General features: G+C 51.7%; 10 protein-coding genes across 10 annotated transcripts; 5 read left to right on the plus strand and 5 right to left on the minus strand.

Annotated features, from left to right (window-relative positions):
* Window positions 1-792: 792 nt before the first annotated feature.
* On the plus strand, window positions 793-1,937 carry BDV14DRAFT_109507 (uncharacterized protein). Its single transcript, XM_073765649.1, has one exon. The coding sequence runs from the start codon at window positions 1,178-1,180 to the stop codon at window positions 1,763-1,765; it is 588 nt and encodes a 195-aa protein (XP_073625260.1). The 5' UTR covers window positions 793-1,177; the 3' UTR covers window positions 1,766-1,937.
* hmt1 (putative vacuolar ABC heavy metal transporter (Hmt1)) lies at window positions 1,938-5,051 on the plus strand. The gene is made up of 3 exons (XM_073765648.1): window positions 1,938-2,465; window positions 2,527-3,650; window positions 3,705-5,051. The coding sequence occupies exons 1-3, from the start codon at window positions 2,109-2,111 to the stop codon at window positions 4,996-4,998; spliced, it is 2,775 nt and encodes a 924-aa protein (XP_073625261.1). The 5' UTR covers window positions 1,938-2,108; the 3' UTR covers window positions 4,999-5,051.
* A 613-nt stretch (window positions 5,052-5,664) lies between these two features.
* BDV14DRAFT_202954 (uncharacterized protein) lies at window positions 5,665-6,461 on the plus strand (the record flags this gene model as incomplete). The annotated part of the gene is made up of 2 exons (XM_073774168.1): window positions 5,665-6,190; window positions 6,262-6,461. The coding sequence occupies 2 exons, from the start codon at window positions 5,665-5,667 to the stop codon at window positions 6,459-6,461; spliced, it is 726 nt and encodes a 241-aa protein (XP_073625262.1).
* A 206-nt stretch (window positions 6,462-6,667) lies between these two features.
* On the plus strand, window positions 6,668-8,568 carry BDV14DRAFT_202955 (alkaline phosphatase; the record flags this gene model as incomplete). The annotated part of the gene is made up of 2 exons (XM_073774169.1): window positions 6,668-8,177; window positions 8,237-8,568. The coding sequence occupies 2 exons, from the start codon at window positions 6,668-6,670 to the stop codon at window positions 8,566-8,568; spliced, it is 1,842 nt and encodes a 613-aa protein (XP_073625263.1).
* A 1,472-nt stretch (window positions 8,569-10,040) lies between these two features.
* Window positions 10,041-11,473, minus strand: utr2 (putative cell wall glucanase (Utr2); the record flags this gene model as incomplete). The annotated part of the gene is made up of 3 exons (XM_073774170.1): window positions 10,041-10,801; window positions 10,849-11,286; window positions 11,344-11,473. 3 exons carry the CDS (start codon window positions 11,471-11,473, stop codon window positions 10,041-10,043), a joined length of 1,329 nt encoding a protein of 442 aa, XP_073625264.1.
* Window positions 11,474-14,196: 2,723 nt separating this feature from the next.
* On the minus strand, window positions 14,197-15,695 carry BDV14DRAFT_202957 (uncharacterized protein; the record flags this gene model as incomplete). The annotated part of the gene is made up of 5 exons (XM_073774171.1): window positions 14,197-14,393; window positions 14,459-15,239; window positions 15,306-15,410; window positions 15,461-15,574; window positions 15,630-15,695. 5 exons carry the CDS (start codon window positions 15,693-15,695, stop codon window positions 14,197-14,199), a joined length of 1,263 nt encoding a protein of 420 aa, XP_073625265.1.
* A 1,167-nt stretch (window positions 15,696-16,862) lies between these two features.
* On the minus strand, window positions 16,863-17,960 carry BDV14DRAFT_178744 (peptide-methionine-S-sulfoxide reductase). The gene is made up of 3 exons (XM_073769630.1): window positions 17,549-17,960; window positions 17,154-17,472; window positions 16,863-17,082 (listed from the first exon to the last, which is right to left on the minus strand). The coding sequence occupies exons 1-3, from the start codon at window positions 17,838-17,840 to the stop codon at window positions 17,049-17,051; spliced, it is 645 nt and encodes a 214-aa protein (XP_073625266.1). The 5' UTR covers window positions 17,841-17,960; the 3' UTR covers window positions 16,863-17,048.
* Window position 17,961: 1 nt separating this feature from the next.
* On the minus strand, window positions 17,962-21,780 carry BDV14DRAFT_178748 (kinesin family protein). Its single transcript, XM_073769631.1, has 2 exons — window positions 21,203-21,780; window positions 17,962-21,147 (listed from the first exon to the last, which is right to left on the minus strand). Exons 1-2 carry the CDS (start codon window positions 21,403-21,405, stop codon window positions 18,342-18,344), a joined length of 3,009 nt encoding a protein of 1,002 aa, XP_073625267.1. The 5' UTR covers window positions 21,406-21,780; the 3' UTR covers window positions 17,962-18,341.
* Window positions 21,781-21,917: 137 nt separating this feature from the next.
* BDV14DRAFT_178750 (uncharacterized protein) lies at window positions 21,918-22,834 on the minus strand. The gene is made up of 2 exons (XM_073769632.1): window positions 22,772-22,834; window positions 21,918-22,703 (listed from the first exon to the last, which is right to left on the minus strand). Exons 1-2 carry the CDS (start codon window positions 22,772-22,774, stop codon window positions 22,272-22,274), a joined length of 435 nt encoding a protein of 144 aa, XP_073625268.1. The 5' UTR covers window positions 22,775-22,834; the 3' UTR covers window positions 21,918-22,271.
* A 76-nt stretch (window positions 22,835-22,910) lies between these two features.
* BDV14DRAFT_109761 (uncharacterized protein) lies at window positions 22,911-23,984 on the plus strand. Its single transcript, XM_073765650.1, has 2 exons — window positions 22,911-23,504; window positions 23,573-23,984. The coding sequence occupies exons 1-2, from the start codon at window positions 23,048-23,050 to the stop codon at window positions 23,725-23,727; spliced, it is 612 nt and encodes a 203-aa protein (XP_073625269.1). The 5' UTR covers window positions 22,911-23,047; the 3' UTR covers window positions 23,728-23,984.
* The last annotated feature ends 330 nt before the right edge of the window (window positions 23,985-24,314 follow it).

A 24,314-nucleotide genomic window follows, 5' to 3' on the forward strand; every position in this document is an offset into this window, starting at 1 on the left:
TCATTGACACGCGACGTAGGGGTCGAATCGGGCTTAGCGCGTGCTCTGCATTTTGCCTCTCGGTCTCAGCTTGACTTCTTCAGTTAAGCGTAGAGTGAATTACCCGCCAGCCAGCCTCAGCGTGTCTTGGATAGGCTAAGACAACATGCTTTTCCAGATCTATTTTTGCTTTTTTTTTGTGGATTGACATGTCCAGCTGATATATCATTACTTTACACAGCTGGATCATATTCTTCATGCTTTCAATCTCTGGTGCTGAGGCCCTTCTGACTCTGTACGCTGAGGAATGCAGACAAGTGCTCCAGTTGGCTCAACCCCCGGCGGGGCTGATGAATAGATGCAGATTGGATTGAACAAACAGCAAAGGGAGAGGGGGGTGACTATGCTTCACATTCAGCATGCTGAAGGGCGGTGTGCTCGCGATGAAGTGGACTCGAGAAGTATGCCTTGGTTTGTCCATCTGACGTGGTAAGGGAAGCTGATGCTCTGGGAGCGAATTGGAAGAGCAGAAAGCTCCCAACGCGATCATGAGATTCTACCTTTGTACTATGTATAGAGGTCTCGATCTCGATCCAGGTTGCGCGAAACACCGCGAGACAGCGTCCGTGAGCAGGCTTTAGACCATCCGCAGCCTCGGGACTGGTGGGACTGACTAGGACTGACTAGCTGGCTGTGGTCGGGAAGGGCAGGAAGAGCTCAGTTTGATATCCGTTGATGATCTGTCGTTGCAAGCAAACACTGAAGCATCATTACAAGGCAATGCCACATCGTTCCAAGACGGCCTTGACTCGGTTCAATTCAAAACATGGCTTTTCCCGCATCTCGAGTCGAGTCCGTGCTCTGCTTGTGCTTGATACCTTTTCCTGCCGTATAGCAGCAGAAGTACAGACAACAAACCTCACAGTCAGGAAGAATTCACAATCGGCCTTTTACCGCTATCTCCAGTTTGTCTACAAGACATTCCCTGTTTCCAGCATCCCATTGGGTCTTGATCCTTCCCTGGTCCGCCTAGCTCCGACAATTGTTGGCCATTGATGATCTTCGACAGCAAGATCCTGGGACAAACGCACAAAGTCGCAGTGCATCACATATTTTAAATGATCAATAATATTTAATTTATTCAAAGCAGAGGGCTCTGGGGGCCCAGAGCACTCTGTAGATTGTCCCGAGTATATATATGTATATAACGGGACGATGGGCATCAAACAACCCGGCACGCAGGCCGCCTCATCACGTACCCAAGCCCGGAAAATTCTCACCGTTGAAGGCGAGAGTCGGGACAACGATCAAGGATAGGCATCCTAAAATTGCGATCAAAAGTCCTTTGAGGGGGGAGCTTGAGTGCAGAACCGAGCTCTGGGGCCAGCTACTGCAAGCTAGTGAGGACCGGAACGGTTCTGGCCACCAAGGGCACAGCTGCACATGCACCACACCGTCATTCTCCATACCTTCCAGTAGTCGTCGACTTCATTTGTATTCTTCCACCCTGCGATCCTTTCCTCTTCTCTCTTCCTCTTCTCTCTCCCTCTTTTCTCTTCCTCCCTCTTCCCTTCCCACTCTTCATCTTCTTCCTCTTCTTTCCGTCCCTACCTATCCATGTTCACTACTACTTCCTCTCTCCTTGGGTAGCCCGTCCTCCGCCTACCCGGTCTTTTCTGCCCCATTGCTATCGCCCTTGTATCGTCTCGCGTGCCTCGCTTTATACTCTTGCATTCTTCCAATTGCTCCTTTATTTCAATTGTCTTCATCTTCTCTTGCAACTTGAGCTTTGGAATATACGCATTATCCTCGAGACAAAAACCAAAGCGGAAAACAAGAAAAAACTAATTTAAAAGTCAAGAACTGAGTGCGGAGACGTTCTCTTCTGTCGATCCTTTCGATCATCACAAATCCTGCCGAGAGCCCGAGTCCAACCCTCCTCGAGTCGCCTGTCCGTTGCTACCTCAGTCGTTTCCGATTCAGTCTCGCCTGACCCCGTGCTCGCCACTGCTTAGACGTCAGCTGCACCCCGCGCTGGGAGGAACTTGCGGTCTTCGTGTCATGGAAAGAATTTGAATGACGGTCTTGGATATTGTACCTAGGACCTTGCGCGAAACAAACCTCCCGCCATGGGTCGTCATAACGTCATGAGGGGGTTTTTGGAATCTCTTCAAATCGGTTACCCAATCCTCATCCTTTTGGTGTTCGCTTCGTCCTTTGTCGCCAACTCGGTCATTACCGCTAGAACTGCGAACCGGAATGCTTCCGCTTCACAAACAGGTCCAGGGGGTCGTCCGCTTCCGAAGCGATCGAGGAGCACTGTGGCTGTGGTAAAAGCGCCACAAAGGTTCTCTCGAAACGCAAAGTTATGCTTTAAGTTGCTCTCCGTTGCTGTTCTGGTGACGCTGGTGGCGGAGGCTGCCGTGAACGTGGCTCATGTGATGCTTGCCAGATCGGAGCAATGGTGGTGTGGCCAAGCCGTTGTGGTATGCTCGTTCCTGGATTTGTCTTTGCGTGGCACATGATTATCTAACTAACCATTACTAGATCTACGTTGTTGGCTCGTTTTTTGACTACGCCATCATTCTCGTCTCCTTGCTTGATACAAATCCTTCGCCTACTTTTGCCCAGTTCGTCCCATGGTTGATAGCCGCGCCGCTGGAACTTGCAATCCTGGGGCTTTCGCTCTCGATCTACTCTCAACCGCATCATGAACCTGTGGTGGGAAACCCCACTGGTGGTCATCTACGAAAGGGTATCACCGGATGGGAGGCCGCAGGGGTCGTTTGCAACAGCATTCGACTCCTAGTTTTGATCGTCATGGTCCTGCTTTACACATGCAGCACTGTCATGTCCCAATCAATGGCCCGCAAAGCGACTCACATGAATGGGGATGGCCCTACGGAAACCACCGGGCTGTTGCGTTCAAGTCCAGAAAATGGACACGCGTATGGGTCGACCAATGGCATTAATGGCGGCCAGCCGAAAGCTAAACCCGCAGACCCCTGGGTTCGTCCTACTACCCAACCCTCCACGAGTTGGTGGGAGTATCTCAGCGGTTACTCTCTATTCTTTCCCTACCTCTGGCCATCCAAGTCTCGCCGCCTGCAATTGGTTGTGCTTGTTTGTTTCGTGTTGATCATTCTTCAACGCGTTGTCAACGTCCTCGTTCCTCTTCAAGTTGGTGTCATCACCAACAAATTGTCCAAGCAGGGCGATGAATTCAGTGTGCCGTGGTTTGACATTTGTCTATACATCTTGTATCGGTGGCTTCAGGGTAACCAAGGACTCATCGGGTCCTTACGTTCCAGCTTGTGGATCCCTGTGAGCCAGTATTCGTACATGGAACTTTCGACAGCTGCTTTTGAACATGTCCACGGCCTCAGCTTGGACTTTCATCTCGGCAAGAAGACAGGTGAAGTTCTTTCGGCTCTGAGTAAAGGTAGCTCGATCAACACCTTCTTGGAACAAGTCACCTTCCAGGTTGTTCCGATGTTGGTCGATCTCTGCGTCGCGATTATTTACTTTTTGATTGCGCTAGATGCCTATTACGCTCTTGTGGTCACAATCGTGACTTTCTGCTATCTTTACGTGACTGTCCGTATGGCGCAGTGGCGTGCGGAGATTCGGAGACAGATGGTCAACTCATCTAGACAAGAGGATGCGGTAAAGTGAGTTCTCATGTACCCCAGTCCTAAAATTTCCAGTCGCTGACGGTCTTCTAGGAATGATTCAATGGTTTCGTACGAAACGGTCAAATACTTCAACGCGGAAGATTATGAGTTCGGAAGGTATCGAGGCGCGGTGGCTGACTACCAGAGTGCCGAGTACCACGTGCTTTTCTCGCTCAACCTCATGAACACCACACAAAACACTATTTTTATGCTCGGACTGCTGATTGTGTGCTTTATTGCAGCCTATCAAGTCTCTCTGGGCCAACGGAATGTAGGTTCATTCGTTTCACTTCTCACGTATATGGCCCAATTGCAGGGCCCGCTCAACTTCTTTGGAACTTTCTACCGTTCCATTCAGTCGGCTCTTATCAATGCAGAGCGTTTGTTGGAGCTATTCAGGGAGCAACCCACGGTTGTTGACCGACCCAGTGCTCGGCCACTGGGAACCTGCAAGGGAGACCTCAAGTTCGACAACGTTGAATTCTCCTATGACGCTCGTAAACCAGCCTTGAACGGTCTAACGTTCCACTGCCAGCCTGGAACTACAACTGCACTGGTGGGTGAGTCGGGCGGAGGAAAGTCGACCGTCTTCCGCCTACTTTTCCGATTCTACAATTCCGAACGAGGCCGCATATTGGTCGATGGACATGACGTGGAAGGTGTCACCATCGATTCTGTCCGAAGGCACATTGGAGTGGTGCCGCAGGACACCGTCCTCTTCAACGAGACTCTCATGTACAACCTGAAATATGCCAACCCTAGTGTCTCAGACGAGAACGTCTACGAGGCTTGTCGGGCTGCTAGTATTCATGATAAGATCATGTCTTTCCCGGATGGCTACAGCACCAAAGTTGGTGAGCGTGGTCTAAGACTCAGTGGTGGAGAGAAGCAGCGAGTGGCAATTGCCCGGACGATTCTCAAGGACCCACGCATCATTCTCTTGGACGAGGCAACTGCCGCCCTTGATACTGAAACGGAAGAACACATTCAGGGTGCTTTGTCTACCCTCTCTCGCGGACGTACAATGCTTGTAATTGCGCACCGACTGAGCACTATCACCACGGCTGACCAGATCCTGGTCTTGAGCGAGGGCAAAGTCTCTGAAAGCGGGACACATGATCAGCTGCTTGCAATGAGAGGCCGGTATGCAAGCATGTGGCGCAAGCAAATTCGCGCGCAGAAAGCTGCTGCAGAAGCTCAGGTGCTCCAGAATCGAGCCCAGCGGCTGCGCAGTGCGTCCACTTCGGCCACCGCGGAGGACAGCTCTAGCCAGTCCGACGAAGAGCGGAACAGTAAAGACGGTGCGAATGCGAACCGACAAACACAATCATATCATCATCAATAGGGTGCTTACCCACAACGGCCATGCGCCGAATCGACAACACAACATTTACATACCCGACATCATTATGCTTATGCATCATTATTTGTCACGACGCAAGACTTCTGAGTTAGACTGGTGGGTGGATTACTGCTCTCGTAGACTGGAGCGGGGATTGATTTTGACCGCGTTGATCTGCTTCACATGTTTTCTTCGTTTTCCGGGCTAAAAGGCGTTCGGGGTGATATACGACTTTGTATGACATTTTCATCTGACATTTGGTCTGGGATGGCCGCTGCAGCAAAAGGCAGCCGGGCATTTTCCAGATATTCGCGCTTGGAAATATTGCGGTATTTAGCTATCTACCTATAGTATACTAATCAATAGAAGGTCATAATGTTACGCGAAAACAGTACTTGTTGGTAAACACAGGGCCGATTTTAAGTGCCTGAGGTGTCAACATACCTATGTAATCCTATGGCTTCTCATTGGTCAAGGAGCTGCATGCCTTGTTTGCCAGGCTCCAAGTCCGGGGTTCTTTCGTCACCTCCGCTTTTTGCTATCGCAGGTTTCGAAACATTTTATCACAATCATTCGGGCCCACGACGTTGCCTTATACCTCGTTCATTCTTACTTTCTGTCACTTATATATACTATCAAAAGCAATCAGTATCGCCACTGACCGTCAGAATGCATCCACCATCTCTCCAGCTTCTTCGAGCGCTCCGAACATCCATCACGTTCAACGCAGCAAAAGTGAGCAGTCCCCTATGCACGAACATAACTCGCCTTCAGCCTCAAAAGCTCTCACTTCTCGCACCGACACGTTGCAACAGCAGCACCTCTAGCGGCCCGTCTCACCTCCGTTCACCACGCATGGTATCCCGCTCGCACCCATCAAAACCACGCAGCCATGACCGCGGCCCTCCATCGCAGGAGGAAACAACGACAAACTTTGCGGCGCTCGATGTTCTGGGAAACATGCCTACCCCGACAACTGCCGTCGATGCCTGTCTAGACCACGGATTCCATCTCGATAATGGCGTGAAGATTACGGGCGGCGATGGAGTGTTGCTTCTCGGCGGAGAGGCATTCACGTGGAGGCCTTGGGCGGCGAAGGAGGGTGGTTATAGGAGTGGCATGGTCAATGCAAAGGGACAGTTTGAGGTGGATGAGTCGGCTTGGGGGGTTTTGGATCTGGTGTGGCCTCGTCCGGGTATGTCGTCCCTCTTTTTGGGCCTCAAACTTTATTTACAAGGGTGGTATACTGACTTTGAGCTGTGATAGATCTGTTGATTCTTGGTATGGGAGGGTCGATCTTACCTCTGTCACCAGAGACAAGAAAGCACATCAACTCGCTGGGCATCCGGGTTGAGGTGGTGGATACACGGAATGCTGCGGCGCAGTTCAATCTGCTTGCGACGGAGCGAGGAGTTTCTGAGATTGCGGCTGCCATGATTCCGATCGGGTGGACAGGCGGCAGGTAATATTCTTGCAATCTACCGATAATGTATAATACCAATGTACTTGTATAGTAATTAGACATTCACCTCTTTTTGATCTCGTGCAGAGCTGACCAAAGTGGATCTGACGCAAATCCCGTGGTGCCAAGACCTCCAGTCGTCCTCACCTTCCAAAGGTCCCCAGCTCCAACCTCCGCATTCTCCTACTCCCCTCTCTGCACCCCTTCACAATGCCGCGAGAAGAGCCGCTGCTGGCTCCACGCCCATCATCAGAACAATCATCTATCCGAAATGCTGAAGAAGAAGACGCCCTCCTAACGGGCGAGCGCACCGGCCGCTCCGAACCCCGTCGGGGGTGGGGATTCTGGCGAGAAGTCGGCCTCTTCGCCTGGGCCCTCATAGCAACAATCGCCGTCATCGTCATCGCAGTCGTCTACCAACACGAATCGAGCTGGGTGAAATCCCACAGCAAAGAATCATGGGGTCCCGGAGGGAAACCGACCGGCAAACGCAACCTAATCTTCATGGTCTCCGACGGCATGGGCCCAACGAGCCTCAGTATGACCCGGAGCTTCCGCCAGCTCACAGAAGGCCTGCCCGTCGACGACACCCTCGTTCTCGACAAGCATATCCTTGGTACATCTCGGACGCGGTCTAGCTCGAGCCTTGTTACGGATTCGGCGGCCGGCGCGACCGCGTTCTCGTGCGGGTTCAAGAGTTACAACGGGGCTATCTCTGTGCTTCCCGACCATTCGCCTTGTGGGACTGTGCTCGAGGCTGCGAGCTTGGCGGGGTACAAGACTGGGCTGGTGGTGACGACTCGTATCACTGATGCTACGCCGGCTTGCTTTGCGTCTCACGTCAACTACCGACAGTACGAGGACCAGATTGCGGAGCAGGAGATTGGTGAGCATCCGCTTGGTCGTGTGGTCGATTTGATTATGGGTGGTGGAAGATGTCATTTCCTGTCGAATACAACGGAGGGAAGCTGTCGCGCTGATGACCGCGACTTGGTGTCCATTGCCAAGGATAAGGGGTTCAGCTACCTCCATGACCGAAAGGGTTTCGACGCCCTCAACGGCGGCACCGAAGCCAAGCTTCCGCTTCTGGGACTCTTTGCAGACGGTGACATCCCCTATGAACTTGACCGTCGCACCCAGAATGACGTCTACCCATCTCTTGAGGAAATGACCCGCTCCGCGCTGAAGATCCTCAGCCATGCCACCGAGGACAGCGACCAAGGGTTCTTCATTATGATCGAGGGTTCACGCATCGACCACGCCGGCCACGGAAACGATCCAGCCGCCCAAGTCAACGAGGTCATCGCCTACGACAAGGCTTTTGCCGCGGTCCTTGAGTTCCTCGAGGAAGACTCCACCCCTGGTGTCCTAGTCGCAACATCAGACCATGAAACCGGCGGTCTTGCTGCCGCTCGCCAGCTACACACCTCGTACCCAGACTACCTCTGGCTCCCGGGTGTTCTCGCCAACGCAAGTCACTCTGCCGAATTCACGACTAAAGAGCTGGTCAAGTACCTCTTGGAGCACCCCGACACCGACAAGGCCGCGAAGGAAGGATACACCCGCGAACTCCTCCGCAAGGCCCTGGGCATCGCAGACGCAAGCCAGGAAGAGATTGGCTCTCTCCTCGATCCAAACAACCCCATCCCACCAGTCTACGTCTTTGCCGATATGATCAGCCGCAGAGCGCAAATTGGCTGGTCTACGCACGGCCACTCAGGTACATACCTCCAAACTCCCTTTCTTCTCCCACCCGTACTAACTACCTTGTCATTACAGCCGTCGACGTAAACATCTACACCTCCTCCTCAAAAGCCGCCTGGCCACTCCAAGGCAACCACGAAAACACCGAAGTCGGCAACTTCCTCGCAGACTACCTAGATCTCGACATCGGCACCATCACAAAGAAGCTCCAGAACTCCGAGTTCTGGTCATACACTGCCGAGGAACTTCAGGCTGAAGTTGAGAGTGACAGTGGCGCTAAGAGTTTCGAGTGGATGGGTGATTCTCTCGGTGATGATGTTCGCACTGACGGGTTGGATACGTACCATGGGGATTTTAAGAAGAGGTCTTTCTTGGGTGATGATTGTGGGTGCGGGGCTGTTCATTGATTTATTTTCTGAGCATCTAATGTCGATCTTGATGAGCATGGATTTGCAGGACTGTTTCGCGTTTTTTTTTGAGGTTTATTGATCTGGCTTCGTTTTTATCTACGGGATTCTTTTGTTTCTCAAGATTGTCAACTCGTTATATGCATACAACATACTCTATCAGCTACTTAGCTATTTCTGGCGTTTACGGTCATTTATCTCCCTTTCCTTTCCTTCCTTCCTTTCCTTTCCTTTCCTTTCCTTTCCTTTCCTTTCCTTGCTCATCTATCATTCGAGTCAATGCAGTCAATGTACAACATCGCATATCCACAATCCAGAGTCCAAAAAGCGCACGAAACAGGTAATCCCTTCCTCCCTGCGCGTTCTAATCTTGCCATGTCGATCCGCACATATTGCCTCGGGCATTAGCAAGCGCGCCAGACTACCAGACGGTCGGTGTCTTGGTGAGTAAGTGCTGCCTCGATGACGGGGTCAACTTAATCTGCTCGCTCTTAGGCACTCGTCACTAGCCACTCGCCGGACCGCGGGATGGAGATTGTACCTAGGTAGACGAGCTACTAGGCTTCCCAGGGGACCCGTTGGGAGCCTAAGTTGCTAGTGGGAAGTCTCTCAGCCACGCTCATATGGCTCTTCATACTTTGTTTACCCTACGGGTTGAAACTCTAGTTTGATCTACATATTTTGTACTCTGTTAGTGATGAGGGGTAGGTAGAGACGAGACTGATCTGCACCGAGGAAGAAGGAGGGAAGGGAACATGATGATTATTAGACGATCAAACATTACTTTATTATTCACTCACTTGTACTAGCAGTGATTAGATTAACATGCAAAGCCAACGACATCAAGATGAGCCGATGCAAATCAACCACATACAAGATGCAAAATATGAATGCAAAATGCAAGTATAAGGTACCCAACTAGAGCCAGGAGCAAAATCAAGATCAAGATTAGAGCAAGATAAGAGCAAATAAGAGTAAGAGTAAAGACAGGGTATATTTATTATGAAAACGAGTCGAGACAAGGCCGGCAGAGCCAATCCCAATAATAAAACGACGATACGAGCTGGCGCGTAGATAATGTGCGCAATCATGATAGTAGTAGTAAAACATCAGGACATCCGAGGGGAGAAGTCGGGCCAATCAATCAATCAATCAATCAATAGACATGACATTGTGAGAAAGAGAAAGGAGAAAGGGCAGTTTGCTGCTACTGCTACCATATCAACTTTGGTAGATAGATAGATAGGTGGGTAACAGCAACTGTTGGCGAGGAAGCCAGGTATAGAACGTAACATAAGGTTGGTTGGTATAGTAACATCACAAAAAGGGGCGGTGGAAATCGTATATTGGAGAGGCAGCCACGCGCTATGCTGTTTGTCCAGAGGCGAGATGGTGAAAGGAAGAAAATTTAAAAAGTATGGTCCAAGAAGAGGTTAAAGAAGGTAGAAAGAGAAGAAATGTGGAAAGGGACTTCACATGGTGATGAGGACAACGACGGCAACGAGGACTGCAAAGAATGAGCCCTTGAGGACACGCTCGGCGGGAGCACCGTTCGTGCCATCGTCGCTGCTGTCGTCGCCGCCCTGGGTGAAGGTACCAGAGCCAGAGGAGCCGGAGCCGGATGAGCCGCTGCCGGAGCTGGAGCTGGAGCCGGAGGAGCCGGGCTCGTTACCAGTGCCTCCCTGGTTCTGGGGGACCGTGGAGTTGGAGGCGCTGGTGGAGTTGCCGCTGCTGCTGTCATCGTCGTCACCACCGAGGTCCATGTCGAGACCGGTGGCACCGAGAGAAGCAAGAACAGTCTTGTTGTCGGTGATCTCAATAGAGCTCTCCAGACCCTTGTCGTCCTTGAAGTCATAGGAGACATCGCCGGACTCCTTGGTGCCCGAGGGAGGATCGTAGCACTCAACAGAGACCTCACCGAAGGAGGCAGAGTAGTAGCCCTGGCCCTGGATGTCCTCAGAGTCCCAGTCGATCTCACCACCAGCCCACTCGATGGTTCCCTGGGCGTTGCTGGCTTGACCGGCGGGCCAAAGAGACATTTGCATTCTAGCGGGGGTCTGGGGGTACTCGTAGCGGTCCGCGGTCTCGTTGAAAGTGTCATCCTTCTTGAGAGTACGGACAACTTCGCCATCGATCAACCAGTCAAGCTTCTCAGGGGTCCAGTCGATCTCGTAGGTGTGCCAGTCGGAGTAAGTGCTCCCGCCGTCAACCTTGAAGTTCTCGCCTTGGTCGTCTACAGAATTAGCATCAGGACAATCAAACGAGATTGAAGTAACTTACAGTTGAGAATACCCTGGAAATACCAGTTGGTCTGGACCTCGGTCAGATCAGAACCAACCCACTCGTAGTCAATCTCATCCTTGCTGTCAGACAGCAGAATGAAAGCAGTAACAACACCAGCACCACGAGAACTCTTAACCTTGGCACCGATCTTGCCGTACCAGACGTAGTGGTTGTTGGCGAAGAGAGAGCCAGTGCTCTCCTTGGGCATAGTCAGGACAAGGTTTCCATCTTCGAGTTTGGGCTCTCCGCTGTAGACCCAGTCGGATTCCGAGGCGTTTCCGAGGTACTTGGCGTTGGTGGCGGCGTTGTCGAGGTTGTCCCACTTGTAGGTCTTGCTCTGGCAAACGGGCATGGGGGCGCAAGAGTCGAGAGAGAACGACATCAGGGGATCGCATCCACCGAGACAGTAGGCGCCGGTACCACATTGTCCATAGACTGTACAACATTAGCAGGTGAACCAGCATATGGCCGGGATGGGGCTGCAGAACTTACCAGAACAGCAAGGGTATTCCTCAGGACACTGCTCGTCCAAGCTGCAGTTGGGCGGGGTGAAGTCGTCGGCGGCAGCGACATATTGGGCGGCCAGAGAGGCCAGGAAGATGGCGGGTGTAAGGCGCAACATGGCGAAGGGTATATAGAATCAACAAAGACCAAGAATCATATACAGAGAACAGGGTCTAAGGAGACTCGGAAAATGCGTCAGTAAAAACGATCGAGCACGGAAGCACGGGGAAACGGCAATTGAACAAGGTATATAAGATGAGAATATGAGATCGGTGGGCCTGATCAAAAGTCTCTTTGTTCGCGGTCCACTCAGGGGGGAATATGGAGCCAGAGGAGGGCATGCAAAATGATGTGCAGAGTGCAGAATGCAATAATACTGCAATAATTGCAGAGAGGCGATGACGATAGACGGTGCCTCGGAAAGATGAAGGTAATAACTCACCGAAGAGTATGCGGAGATTGCGGTTTCAGATTGCGAGTATACAAGTGCAATCTGAGTATAGTAGTTGTATGATCGTAGAGCGCACCAATCAACGAAGGACTGCGGTGTCTAAGTAGAGGAACCGCTGAGAGAGGGCCGAGAAGGAGAGAGACAATAAAGATCTGCACCTAAAGCGATCGGACGAGAGATAGATTTGCAAACGAAGGAAAAGACGACCGGATCGAGAAAGGAACAGAGAGGGAAAGGAGGGAGCGCCAACTAATAAATGATTGCAACTAGTGAGAGTCTTTGGATCGGCCAGGGACGCTTCCGGTGTAATTACCGTACCGTATGCTAGGCAAGATAAGGTCGGCATAGTCTCACCACTGACCAGAGGAGGATGGGGATGGACAGGAAAGGAGAACAGGATTTTTTCTATTATTTTTCTCTACTAGACTCCTTCTCTTACTCTATTATCTCATATCCTGTATGTTATGTCCTCTACGTAGTATCTATTGTGCATTGTGTGCATCAAAACCCGAGTGTCTTACCTTCTCCACGCAGTTGGCCACCGATCCACGGTTCTCGTGACATGCCCCAACTTCCAAGCCTTGGAAGCTTGGGACCTTGGGACCTGAAGCTCAGTAGCTACAATAACGGAACTGGATACTGCTGGAATCGCCACTCATTGCACATGGTCCAAGTTCTCCAACAAGTGGTAGAACAGTATCAGAGAACAATCGAAAACATCAACAATGACATGCTGTGGCGTGTGACCCTCCGAAAACGACGGGAGTCCCTTGATTTCTCCAGGTTCAGTCCCTTTAGTCCCTTATCAGTGCTCGCTACGGTAATGGCAATACGGTATTGACCAAGGAACCGCCCCACCAGCGACAGTGGGCAGCACAGCCATTGTAGTGCTCTAGCGAACTCTGCTCTTCTGCGCCGGCTAATAATATCCGGTATTCATTCGCCAATTTGCTTTGTTGAGAACTGCTGGAGCTCGGGGCTAGCCGAGTGTATTCTAGTCTATACTCTGCAGCCTGCACTGTTCAACGCACTGTCCCGAGACCTGAAGTCAAAGGTGTGTTTGACTCGTTGTATACCCCAGAGTCAGTCCCCCTCGTGACAGATGACAATCGATTTGCCTCCTTGACTTCAGGAACAAAGTCCTAGGACAATTCCGAAAAATGTCCTACAGCGTGGCGATCCCAGAGGAGAAACTGACGTCAAAACGGGCCCTTGGAATGCCCATTTTCCGCGATCAGATTTAACATGCCAGAGGGCCCAGTGGCACAAAGTACTAAACGGAGACTTATACCGAGGGCGGAACATTTGACTTCATTCTCGTTTTGCCATCGCCACGACGTCAGGCTTTAGTATCCCCTTGACAGTGTTTCTTGTTTCTGCAGTGTTTAATCAATGTACCTCGTACTGTACCTACAGTACTGGTAAGGGTGCGCCCTATGTACCTGCGTCCTGCGCTAAACACCTACCTACCGTAATCTCCAGCGCAAGGAGTCACCCACTCTAAACAGCAACAAACAACACCTGACTCTGAGACACTGATAAGCCCATGTCCATACAAGCTCTCCAGGCAGCAAGCCACGGCGCCTGCGCCCTCAGCCCAGCCCAGCCCGATCATCCCCTGTGCGACGTACCGGGTGTCATTAGCGCTGTGACTGGGTGTGTTTGAAACTGAGCGACGGTTTTTGTGGAATGTCAGAGTAACATGGTACCTAGGGGTGGACGTAGGTATCTGTCAGATGTCATGTTGATCTTGAGTTGGTCGTCGGATGAAGGGGCGAGGGGTTTGACAGGATCGGGGTGGTCTTTAGTCAAGGTAGGAGCTTAAGGGGCGATACCTAGGGTAGGAAGGTAGGAAAGATCAACACCCGTCGGACGTTCAGGGTGTCGCCCCTAGGCACTCTTGTTACACAGCTCGGGTTCATGCCGCTGCACATCATACACTGAACGTCTTGAGCTTAGCTATTGGATAGACAGTGACCCAATAAGACTTGTATTATAGCTGAGATGAGATAGATCCATCAAAAAACACTGCCTACCAAACAAACAAAAACCAACGTAACAAAACCTTTAACCAACGCGATGGCAAACTGAAATCTTCATACTCTTTACATCCGCCAACTTGACTTTGCAGGGCTCTAGCGCTGTCACTTTCGTGTCTTGGATTGTCTGTGTCCGACGCCCGTTGATCCCCCTGCAACGTCTCTTTACTGACTCTCGACCTGTCATCTCTCAACGGTCACAAATGAAGAAGATTCCTTTCACCTCTTTCTCACTTTTGACTTTCGACCTTTTCTTCGCTCGGAACCCAGAACTTCTCTCTTGATATGATGTTTCAAGAAAAACTCCATGGAACGTGCCGACAACAGCAAGCGATGTAGAGACTAGAGAGTTTACCGCCTGTGCTTGTTATATCCGTTCTTAGGGAAGATCGGACCCTTCTGGCTCTTGTGAAGGTTGAGTTCTTTTTCGCAGGGGTCGGACGAGAAGGAGACGCAGACGCCGCTGTAGGCGACGCGACATTCTTTCCAGCGGTTTACAGTCTCGAGAACGCGACGGGCCACGGCTGTGCTGGAGAAGACGGCTGTGGCTACAGTTGTATTCAATTAGTTTTGGTTTTTCCAGCGACTTGAAAATTAATTGTGCGTGACTCACCATTGCCCGAGTTGAAGATCCAGAGGAAATCGACATTCCCCGGCCCGGCGACATGGTGCATGTCCTGCCGCCACTTCTGATGGGACATGTTGCCCGCAAAGAGCCCCTTCCTTGCAAAAGACAAGCGACGTCTCTCCCTAACCGGTTGGCACATCGCGCGAAGGGGGGCGTCCCACTCCACGACCTCGATGAGTTCGACCCGGTACCCTGGGCCGAAACGACCATGGCCGACGGATTTCATCATTTGGCTGTCGGACTTGATGAAGTCTAGAGCATTCGACAGGTTCTGGAAGGTAATGCGAGCTCTATTGTCAGTCTCCACGCGGACCTCGAAAAGAGGGCCCTCGTGGACGTTCATTGTGAGATTACTGATATCGGCCCTGTTGGCCTTGCCGTGGACGCGCACGACACCCGCTTTCTCCTCTTCAATCTCTTCTGCTGCGTTCGAGGAGGGTGGGGAGAGGGCGACCTCTTTGCTGTTGCGGTTCTGGTTGGGAGACAGAGACAGGGGGGATGGGAACTGAGCCCCCTCGCGAGAGGAGGTCGGAGTGGTTGTCCCGAGAACTTGTGCCCAGCTCTCAGGCTGGGATGCAGTTGTAGAGCTCGACGGGGCTGCCTGGGCAGGATAGTGGCCGGCGCTTCGGAGCGCCTGCTGTTCTCTATGTACCTGGCTTACCGGAGTGAGGACTGCCTGCCGATGGAAAGGCTCGCGGGTAGCGGCACTGTGGGCAGCGTGGTAGGTAGGTTGAGCCGGCGTTGCGCCACGACCATGGCCAGTATACTGATCAAGTCAGCCAAGATGAACCACAAGACGGGACAAGGGAGAACGGCAATCAGATATGCTTACCGCCGCTCCAGAAACGCTTCCGTTGGAAGAGTTGCGCGAACTTCCCGCAGCATAAGCCGGCGGATTATATCCAGTAGTAATGGCATGGTGACCGCCATTGTTGTCCTGGTACAAGTTTAGCCCTAAGCAGGGGAAAATAAGACATCAAGCCTTACCATGCGCTCAACTCCACGCTGCATGCGGGCTACAGCCACCTCGACAGCACCAACAATGTCGGTACTGAGTCTTCCGATCTCAGTAGCCACATCTGGCTGCCCGTGGATCCTGAGCTGCGGAATAGTCAGCATGCCTGCACCACTCGAGGGTCCATGGTCGAATACTCACGTGGTCAGAAATGCTTTGCAAGTGAAGCAAAGCGTCGCCCACAGCATCCTCGAGAGTGTAAGGCATCTTTTGTCTCAAAAGCAAGGTCAAAGTGAAAGTGATGGTTGCTGACCACGTCCGGAGTGGTCAATATGGCTCTTCGAGCAGATGTGTGATGATCTTATGAGGGATGTCTGAGGTAAAAGTGAGTTAGCTCATCCGCTCTTGATATCAAAGGACTCACTGGCTCCTTCCTACCTTGGTCTATGGTTCTTCAAGAGAGAAGTGAGAGTACGGTGACAACAAATTGATGGTAACGTGAGCTTAGGAGGAAGGAAGAGGCGCTGGATGGAGGCAAGTGACAGCAGGTGTTCTCAACGGTCGACCACGGTCCTTAGCTCAGGTCCTGTGGTCTCTATTCTCGGGAAGGCTGTACTGAAAGTGCTTGCGGATACGCAAACGTTTCCTAAGAAGTGACTGTGCAGGGCCGTTCCACGCAGAGGAAAGTGAGAAGGTGCGAGGTGTACGCAACGCGGATAGTCTCTCAAAAGATCAATTGCTGAATGCAGAATAGAAGGATGATGAATGTACAAGTACAAATGAACGATGAAGGCAAGGCGAGGAGGAAGAGAAGAGACGAGAAGAGAGAGAGAGAGAAAGAGAGAGAGAGGAGAAAGTGGGAAAAAGAGAGGCAGAAGCGAAAAGCGAGAAGCGAGAGAGGAGGGAAGGCAGGCAAAGAGGGGGAACGAGAGGAAAGTGACAGCAACCTGAGCAGGGCCTGAGGGCAACCTAGTCCACGGCCGACGCGTAAGAAAGTCTACAGTGTTACTCCTCTACGGTGAAGCGCGATGGCAATCGCGATGGCTCCACACCTGTCTACAATTCATGAAGCCTCTCAAAGGCCAAGATACAGAACCCCCAAACGAGATCCTCCGACCATGGCCCATGGACCATGGTCGGTGTTCGAAATCCGCAAAAAGGATTCAGCAGGTTGGGCCATGGATGAAACAGCAAAATTTGTTCCATCGGTAACATGGGAGGTGCCTCCCATGAGCCATGCCATGCAGTTGAGGCTCGGTATCAAACTTGAGGCTCTCAAGAGGCTCTGTGAATTGCTGAGCCCTAGACCTTGGGCTGTAGGTGCGCCACTGAGCAGATTTTTAGACAGACTTACGCGGCCACGCGTATTGGAACTTCAAAACGAGTGTGGCTCAGCTGCTGGAAGCTCTGACGCGAGAGTGAGGAGGAATTTAAGGTGGATGATATCATTTTTCATTCATCATTAACGGAGAGCTAATGCGTAGAGACAATCATCAGGATGCTCAAAAAGAAGTAATGCCCAGGCAAGCCTTTCATGTCTATCCGAAGCTGCACATCCGAAGCTGCACAGAGTGCACAAAGCAAGACATCGAGACATGAATCTTATATCTTAGCACCTAATCACTCCGAAAGCGGCGGGAACGTTCTAACAAAGCTGCACAAACAAACAATTAGCACCCCAATATTTAAACAAACCAACCCCGGGACCCCAGAAAGAACACTTACTGCGCAGGACACTCATAACCACTCGGATTCTTATGCAAATAAAGCTGGTGGTAATCCTCCGCATCCCACCACTGCCCCGCGGGAATAAGCTGCGTCGACAAAGCTTGCTTATACCACTCCTTGCCCACCTTCTCCGTCACACTCTCCGCAACACCATGCTGCTCGTCGCCATGCGTAAAGACCGCACTGCGGTACTGCGTGCCGATATCGGGGCCCTGGCGGTTCGGCGTCGTCGGGTCGTGCATGCGATAGAAGAATTCTAGAAGCGCGCGATATGTGACGAGGGACGGGTCGAATGTGATCTTGAGGGCTTCGGCGTCTTTCCACAAAAAATCATTAGTCTCAACTCATCCCATCTCATCTCAAAACCAAGCGAAGAAAAAGTGAGCACTCACGCCCCGTATCCCCCGAACAAACAGCCCTGTAAGACGGACTCGTTGTGTTCCCCCCGCAATATCCCACCTTCGCATCAAGCAGGCCCTTTCCGGACCCAAACTCCTTGCGGAAGAGGTGCTCCACGCCCCAGAAGCATCCGGCGGCAAGAGTCGCCGTTTGAGTACCGCTCGCCATGGTATTGAAGGTCCGGGACGTCGACTTGGGTGTCAGAGAGAGAAACGGGGAGCTGGTGGAGAAGGTGCGGAAAAAGCGTGAGAATGTCGTGCCGAGTGCGGGTGCGCCGAAAGACATGAAATGTTGATTTGTAATGGGCGCTGAGTGATGTTCCGTCGCTTTCGATAGGGGAAATTTGAGATGTACAGAGTAGAGTAGAATGCTAGAGGTGAGATGAGGAGTATAAATGGTCGTCGCAAATGTCGCCGTCGCGTTAGATAAGCTTGGAGCCGGTGGCGTCATTCAAGGCGCTGCGTCGCGATCTGAATGAATTTCGTCGCGGAGAATGCGGAGTGATTTACAGACTGAACTACCTTTTACGAATTTGTCGCCTCCTGCTGAAGAGTTAACTGGGGTAAATGATCGTTCGCTGAGCGAGATCATTGGGTCGTCAGCGATATTCGCGATAATGTGTGAGCTCCAAAGGAGGTTCTGTTATTGTACACAACTTCAAATATGTCCCATGAAGAAAAGAAACTGCGCAACGCCATGCCAATTGACCGTATCGCCAAACAACTAATAAGAAATCAAATGATGGTTAACCCCCAAACTCCCCTATCCTGAAGCTTCCTAAGCTCTTCACAAACCACCAATCGCGCTCAAGCGAACTGCATCTCGGCCTCCAAAGCTAAAGTCTCGTGGGCGGATGTCTCCTCCAAATGTTGTGCGTCTCTGGCTGGTGTTCTTCTTGATGGGCAGGCTGCGGGGACCCAGCACTGCTGGCTTGTTCTCGGCCTCCTTGTCGCCCTTCGCAATCCGCCTGGCCTGCGCGGTGAACATTGTGTTTTCTGGTGGAGAGCTGCCGTAGGTTGCTGATGTTGGGCTCCGGCGGCGATGAGCCCGGTTGGCAGCGGCAGATGCACCGGGGCCGAAGGATCCGATCGAGATCCGTCTCATCGCTGTGCTAATCCTGCGCACATCGTCTTTGCTTGCTTTCCATTCACTCGAAACCTCGGGCTGCGCAGGAGTTAGTGAGTAATTACCGCTTGGCGTCCTAACCGCAATCCGAGACGGTCGCTCTGCGGATGCTCTGTTCAAGAAACTGCTGTTCTCAATATCCCTCAGAGGAGAGCTTCGGTCCGAGAGGGAAATGGATGCTGTTGGGGGTGCAGGGATCGGCGAACTACCGAGCTTCTTGGATAGAAACCCGGTCTTGAATCGGTTGTTCTTTGGGATGCTTAAGGGCTGGTCAGAGGGCGTCGGAATTGGCGAGGAGCCACCTTTCGATGCACTGCTCAGGTCTCGAGGCGAGCTGCCTGCAGGGCTAAAGTTTCGAGTTGGCACCGGGATACCGCGTGGGATTGGGGATGACCTTGGGAGAGCCGGCTCGAACGGACTGCCTTCCCGAGGCACTGGGGTATAATCAAGTTTCTGAGGTGTTTTCTGAATCTCAGTCAAGGTACCGTCCTGTTCATCATCCTTCCACCGGACGCTCCGCTTCGGCGGCTTTGTTTGCACCTTCTTAGGCGAGAAACTGACGCTCTTCCTGGGACCCATCTTACGACGACGGGGAGATCCTCTTGTGGGCGAAGCTGGGGCTGTCGGATTCAAGGAGACAGATGGAGCCAAGTTTTTACCAGGAGGCACAATAGCCAAACTGACGCGTTTCTTCGGCTTCGAAGGAGTAGGTTTGGAAGGACTGAAAGATGGCATAGCCGGCAAGCTGCCATCTGGCTTGACGACATTGGAGGTCACGGTGCAGCATGAATCGAGCATCTTCGTCAGACTTCGCTTGCCCGTCTCGACCGCCTCCTCTTCGCTCAGATCCATGATGTTTTCGATAGTAGTTGCCATTTCGAAGTGCGCTTGAAGTAGCAACTGCACCATAGCAGCATCTCCTGCCTTGTCATTTTCTGCGACTGCTGAAAGAGCCTCGCGCTCGGTGTTTGCCCTCAAGAGTTCTGCCTCGCGTCGAAGGTTGGCGACGTCGCTCTTATCACTTGTATCAAAGCTTGAGAGTTGTTGGATGGCATTCTCGACAGCAGACAGCATACCACGCTCCCAAGCACTCTTCGCCAGGCGCTGGTGGTAATGCTGCCTACTTCCCTCCAATTCCAACAAGATTCCTTGAGCCGTCTTTCGAACAGCTTGTAGGTTCGCCAAGGGTAGCTCCGACTCCGAATCAGCGCAAACATTATCAAAAGCTGCGATCCACGAAGACAGCAAGCCGATCCGGCGGCTAATCTGCTTCAATTTGATCATGTTGTTGGTTCTCTCTTGTCTCTCCGGGTGCGAATGATCATAGGCATTTCGAATACGAGTCAAGCCTTCCTTCACAGCAGCATCCTTCTTCTCTGTCTGCTTCTTGAACTTGGCAAAAGCAACCTTTTCGGACTCCTTCTGCTGCGCCTTGAGCTCGTTGATCAAAGCCATCTGCTCATCAATCTTCACCAGGAAGTCCTTGACGTGACGGTTGACGTTGAAAACATTTCGTGTGACTTTGGTCTGAATGTTCTTAGCCCGGTTGGCATAGCGCAGGGTGTTTTGGGTCTCGTCGAAATGTTGGCTAGATGGACTGACACAGACAATCATGACTGTCCTGCAGTTACCACCAAGAGAGAATTTGAGGAGTCGGGTCAATTTCGAGTTTCGGTAAGGGACGTGGTTTCGGTGGCGCGGATCGCAGAGTGCATTTATGCAGCTACCGAGGGCGAGGAGGGACTTGTTGATGTTTGCACCTTCAAATAGTCTGTCTCCCCTATTTTTAGTTGCGCTCGCACGCTCACTTCCTGCCAAGTCAATAATGCTGAAAGTGGCCATTGTGTGTGGTTCGTGGATATCGGCGTTTCTGTCCTTCTGAGCGATGTTGATCTGGAGAACTGCGTGGGATCGAGAGGAAGTGGCATTTGCCTCGGTTGGCGACATTGTTCGGTTCCCGTTACCCTTCATGATCATATCCATAACCTCTTGCACAGACTTGGGGCAATGGCTGGATAGCCCGGATACCGATACTGCCTTGTTTGAGTCTTCCCGCAGCGACAGACCTCCTTTTGGTCCACCCGGAACAAGAAGATCACGAATTGTTTCGTTGTATATTTCGAGGAAGGAGAGGGATAGTTCTGTTTGTTTTTCGCCGGATCTTTCTTCAATGCGCTCGAACAGCTCTTGCATCGTGAGGAAGATGATACCGGGCTGCTGGGGAGTACCAGTAATCGTGTGAGTCTTTCCACATCCCGTCGCACCATAAGCGAAGACTGTGGCATTGTATCCGTCAAGAACGCTGTCGAGCAAGCTTCGTGTCGTTGACTCATAAACCTCTCCCTGACCGGTATTCTGATCGAAGATTCTATCGAAGGCGAACGTCTGATCTTTCACACGCTTCCCTTGGGGAACGACGCTTCTGGAGAACTTTTGTACGGGATTGTCTTCAGGGGGATCGAACACTCTGTTTGAGAAATGGGTCAGCCTAGAAGCGTACGAGACACACAGTCTGTACTTACAAGCATCGGTCGTCAATGACTTTCACTATTGATCGAAGGCCCTTCTGATTGAGCTTCGGAGCTGGTGCTCCCGCCAGAGAACCGTCACCCAGAAACAGCGGACCATCGTCACACTTTGCGAGCTGTGCAGCCTCTCGAATCGTAAAAGGTCTGACTCGTACGGCGACGGTGATAGACGACGAAGAGTCGCTCGAAGGCGCCATTGCGTCGTATTATTGTCGTAAAGCTGTTGTTAGTAGTCGGCGTCTGTCGAAATCGAGGGCCGTCCGCCCCGTACCGCTTGTCGTGACAGTGGGAGAACGCGATAAAGATGAGAAAGGAGCAGTCCGATGAAGAATGTTGACAGTAGTGGGCCTTGTCTCCCGAAACCCCAGAAAGACTCCCCTGTCGAGCTGCGCTGAAGGAGTGGAGGCTTCAAGCCACAGCGCTGTGTGACTTGTTGATAATTGACCGCTGGCCCTTGTTTGCGGGCGTTGCTCCAGCAACACGCGGGCCGTGTCTCTGAGGCCACGAATGACGTGGTATTTTGCTTGCCCAAGGCAGGTGTCCCACATTTGCTGCTGGCGAGCCTATGCGCACACCCAGATCTCTATCGGCACGTGCATAATTGCGCAGGGATGTCTATTATCAGGAGCCCCAAACTAGATATATAGTTGCTTATCCTTGATGGATTGTGATCATTGACCCTTGGTATTGGGCTAAAGGATGCCACGTTGTAGCTATTCCTCCAAAACATCCATCGTCGTTATCAGACAGCTGTACCATAGCCAAAGAGCACAGCGTTGCCGGGGTGCTATGCTCTACTTGTATATTTGCATGCATACGAAGTAAGCTGCACGGTCAAAACAACAATACATGGCAGAAGACGCGCCCGAAAGTGGTTCATTATCTCTAACAAGTCGTGAATTCATCTAAGCATCCCGCAGCAAGCGAGTTTCACATCATGTGAATCTTTCAATAAGGAGCACGAACTCCGTCCAATAATTTCTATGCCAGCCCCTTGCGCCATATGAAACAAGATCTCGATGTCAAGTGAGTAAGAACAAAGCACAAATACTCAGGTAATTGGCTATGCTTCCTCCTCGTCATCAAGGCTAGGCAGAACAACATCCCAGCCAGGGTTCTCTAAATCTAGATCGGCCGAGCCAGGCTTCCGGAATCGAAAGGCGATAGATTGCCCGCCGACAATATCAGCAGCCTTCAAGCTTATGTTCGCCGCCTTCTTCCCTCGCTTCGGGGCATCTTCGTGCTCAAGTTGTGGCGCCTCGATGCTTGTCCATCCCTTCTCCAAGTCGTTCTTGTCCACAGCAACGCCGAGCTCAAGCTCAGAGGAGTCTCCAGGAACTGTATCACCGTTTATATCTCGCAGACCGCGCGCTTGAAGAGCTTTGAGGAGTGCGCTCTTGGTGTTGGCGATGGTTTCGGAAGGCGGAAGCACGAGGAGCACGGTCGTCCTGTGCTTTTTGAATAGCAGCGTCCAGCTTAGAGGGTCTTGTTGCGCCTGTTCGAGAGTATAGTTAGAATACTTTGTCATAGTAACGCATCTGAGAGGCAAAAAGCTTGACATACCATGGTGTTGAGGTAAAGTGTAGTAGTTCGTAGCTGGTTTGGAAAAGCTCTGGCGGGTCGACGCTACGGAGGTGCGGGCACGAGCCGGAGAACATCAGTGTTTCCGCGATCCGCAACTTTGAATTTACCTCTGGAAAGAACTCGCCCAGAACAGAGGAGCTTCACCAACGTCGATATAGCTTCTCGAACAACTCCGCCTCCTCTTACTACTTGTTTTTCTTCTACATTTTTCAAATACATTCTAGGGACCGCCCAACTCGTCATCTTCACTCCGCAATGGACACCGAGCAACCCCCCAGATCACCCAACCCGGAATCCACAACGCTATGGAAGATCCTACACTGGGACAAATTCTTCGAATCCGCAGCACCACCTAGACTTGGAATGGAAGTTGGTCAGCGACTACCATTGACTGCGATATCTGCCTTCTCGGCAGGGATGGGCATCGGCGCAATTCATGGAAGCAAGAGAGCCGCGTACCGTTTTCGCGCTGAAAATGCCCATCGCTTTCCTACGACGCCGACAGGGTGGTTCTTGTACCACAAGAGCAAGAACTACATAACTATCGTTGGGGCAGTCAAGGATGGTATGAAGATGGGCTTCAAACTTGGTTCTGGCGCACTGGCGTTCTGCGTGTTCGAGGAGGGGATGGACTACTTTCGCGATGACAAGAGAGATTTCATATCTACGGTAGTGGCTGGACTGGCTTCTTCTGGAATCTACAGCTTGATTGGTACGTTTCAGTTATTTTTGGAGTTATTTTTCTTTCTAGGAGAAGGAGCCTAATTTCCATGATTTTAGCTCGACACGATATATACACCGCGGCACGAACAACAAAGTTGGGGCTGAAATTGAGTCTTGCGTATGGACTGATGCAGGACAGCCTGGAAGCTATGAAGGGCAATAGGCCAGCGTTTGTCGATTATATCATGGGCCCGCGATCCAAGAACGAATGAACGACTTGAAGAGGTTATAAATAACTCTGGGCGCGCCAAGCATACGACCAAGATCAACTACTAGATGTTGCTCCGACATTTTACCAACGACAGCGGCCAAAGGTGTATCACAATGGGCGACTGGGGCGGAAAGCCTTGCGCGACGTCGCGGACCGAATTGAGATCGGTTCCTGTCGATTACCTCAGAACCACCTATTTCTAGGCTTTTCCATGCAGTCAGCGGAGGTGGTCGGCGGCAAACACAATCCCTTTCACGGGGCTAGGGATAAGCCGAATACTTCTCAACACCTGGATCTGTTCTGATGGGACTGCCCTTCGGCAGATGGAGCTTGACATCACTCTACAATTTAGACCGGGTCAACATCGCTCGGCACCACGCTCAATGCTCTGATCGCCTTTCTTTGTCGCAGACGCTCCATGTCAGGTGATGCCCCCGCTGCGATAACAATGCATCGGCGCTTGTGGCTGCACTGGCTGAATCTCATTCTCTGGACTCCAGGCCCTTCTCTTGTTTCATGCTTTGTATGAAACGAAACAGGAAGCGCGATCAGGCTGAAGCTGTGTTGCTCTGAAATAGCGGAGCCTTG

Source organism: Aspergillus stella-maris (assembly GCF_047715825.1).
Source record: "Aspergillus stella-maris strain CBS 113639 unplaced genomic scaffold BDV14scaffold_53, whole genome shotgun sequence".
Taxonomy (NCBI): Eukaryota; Fungi; Ascomycota; class Eurotiomycetes; order Eurotiales; family Aspergillaceae; genus Aspergillus; species Aspergillus stella-maris.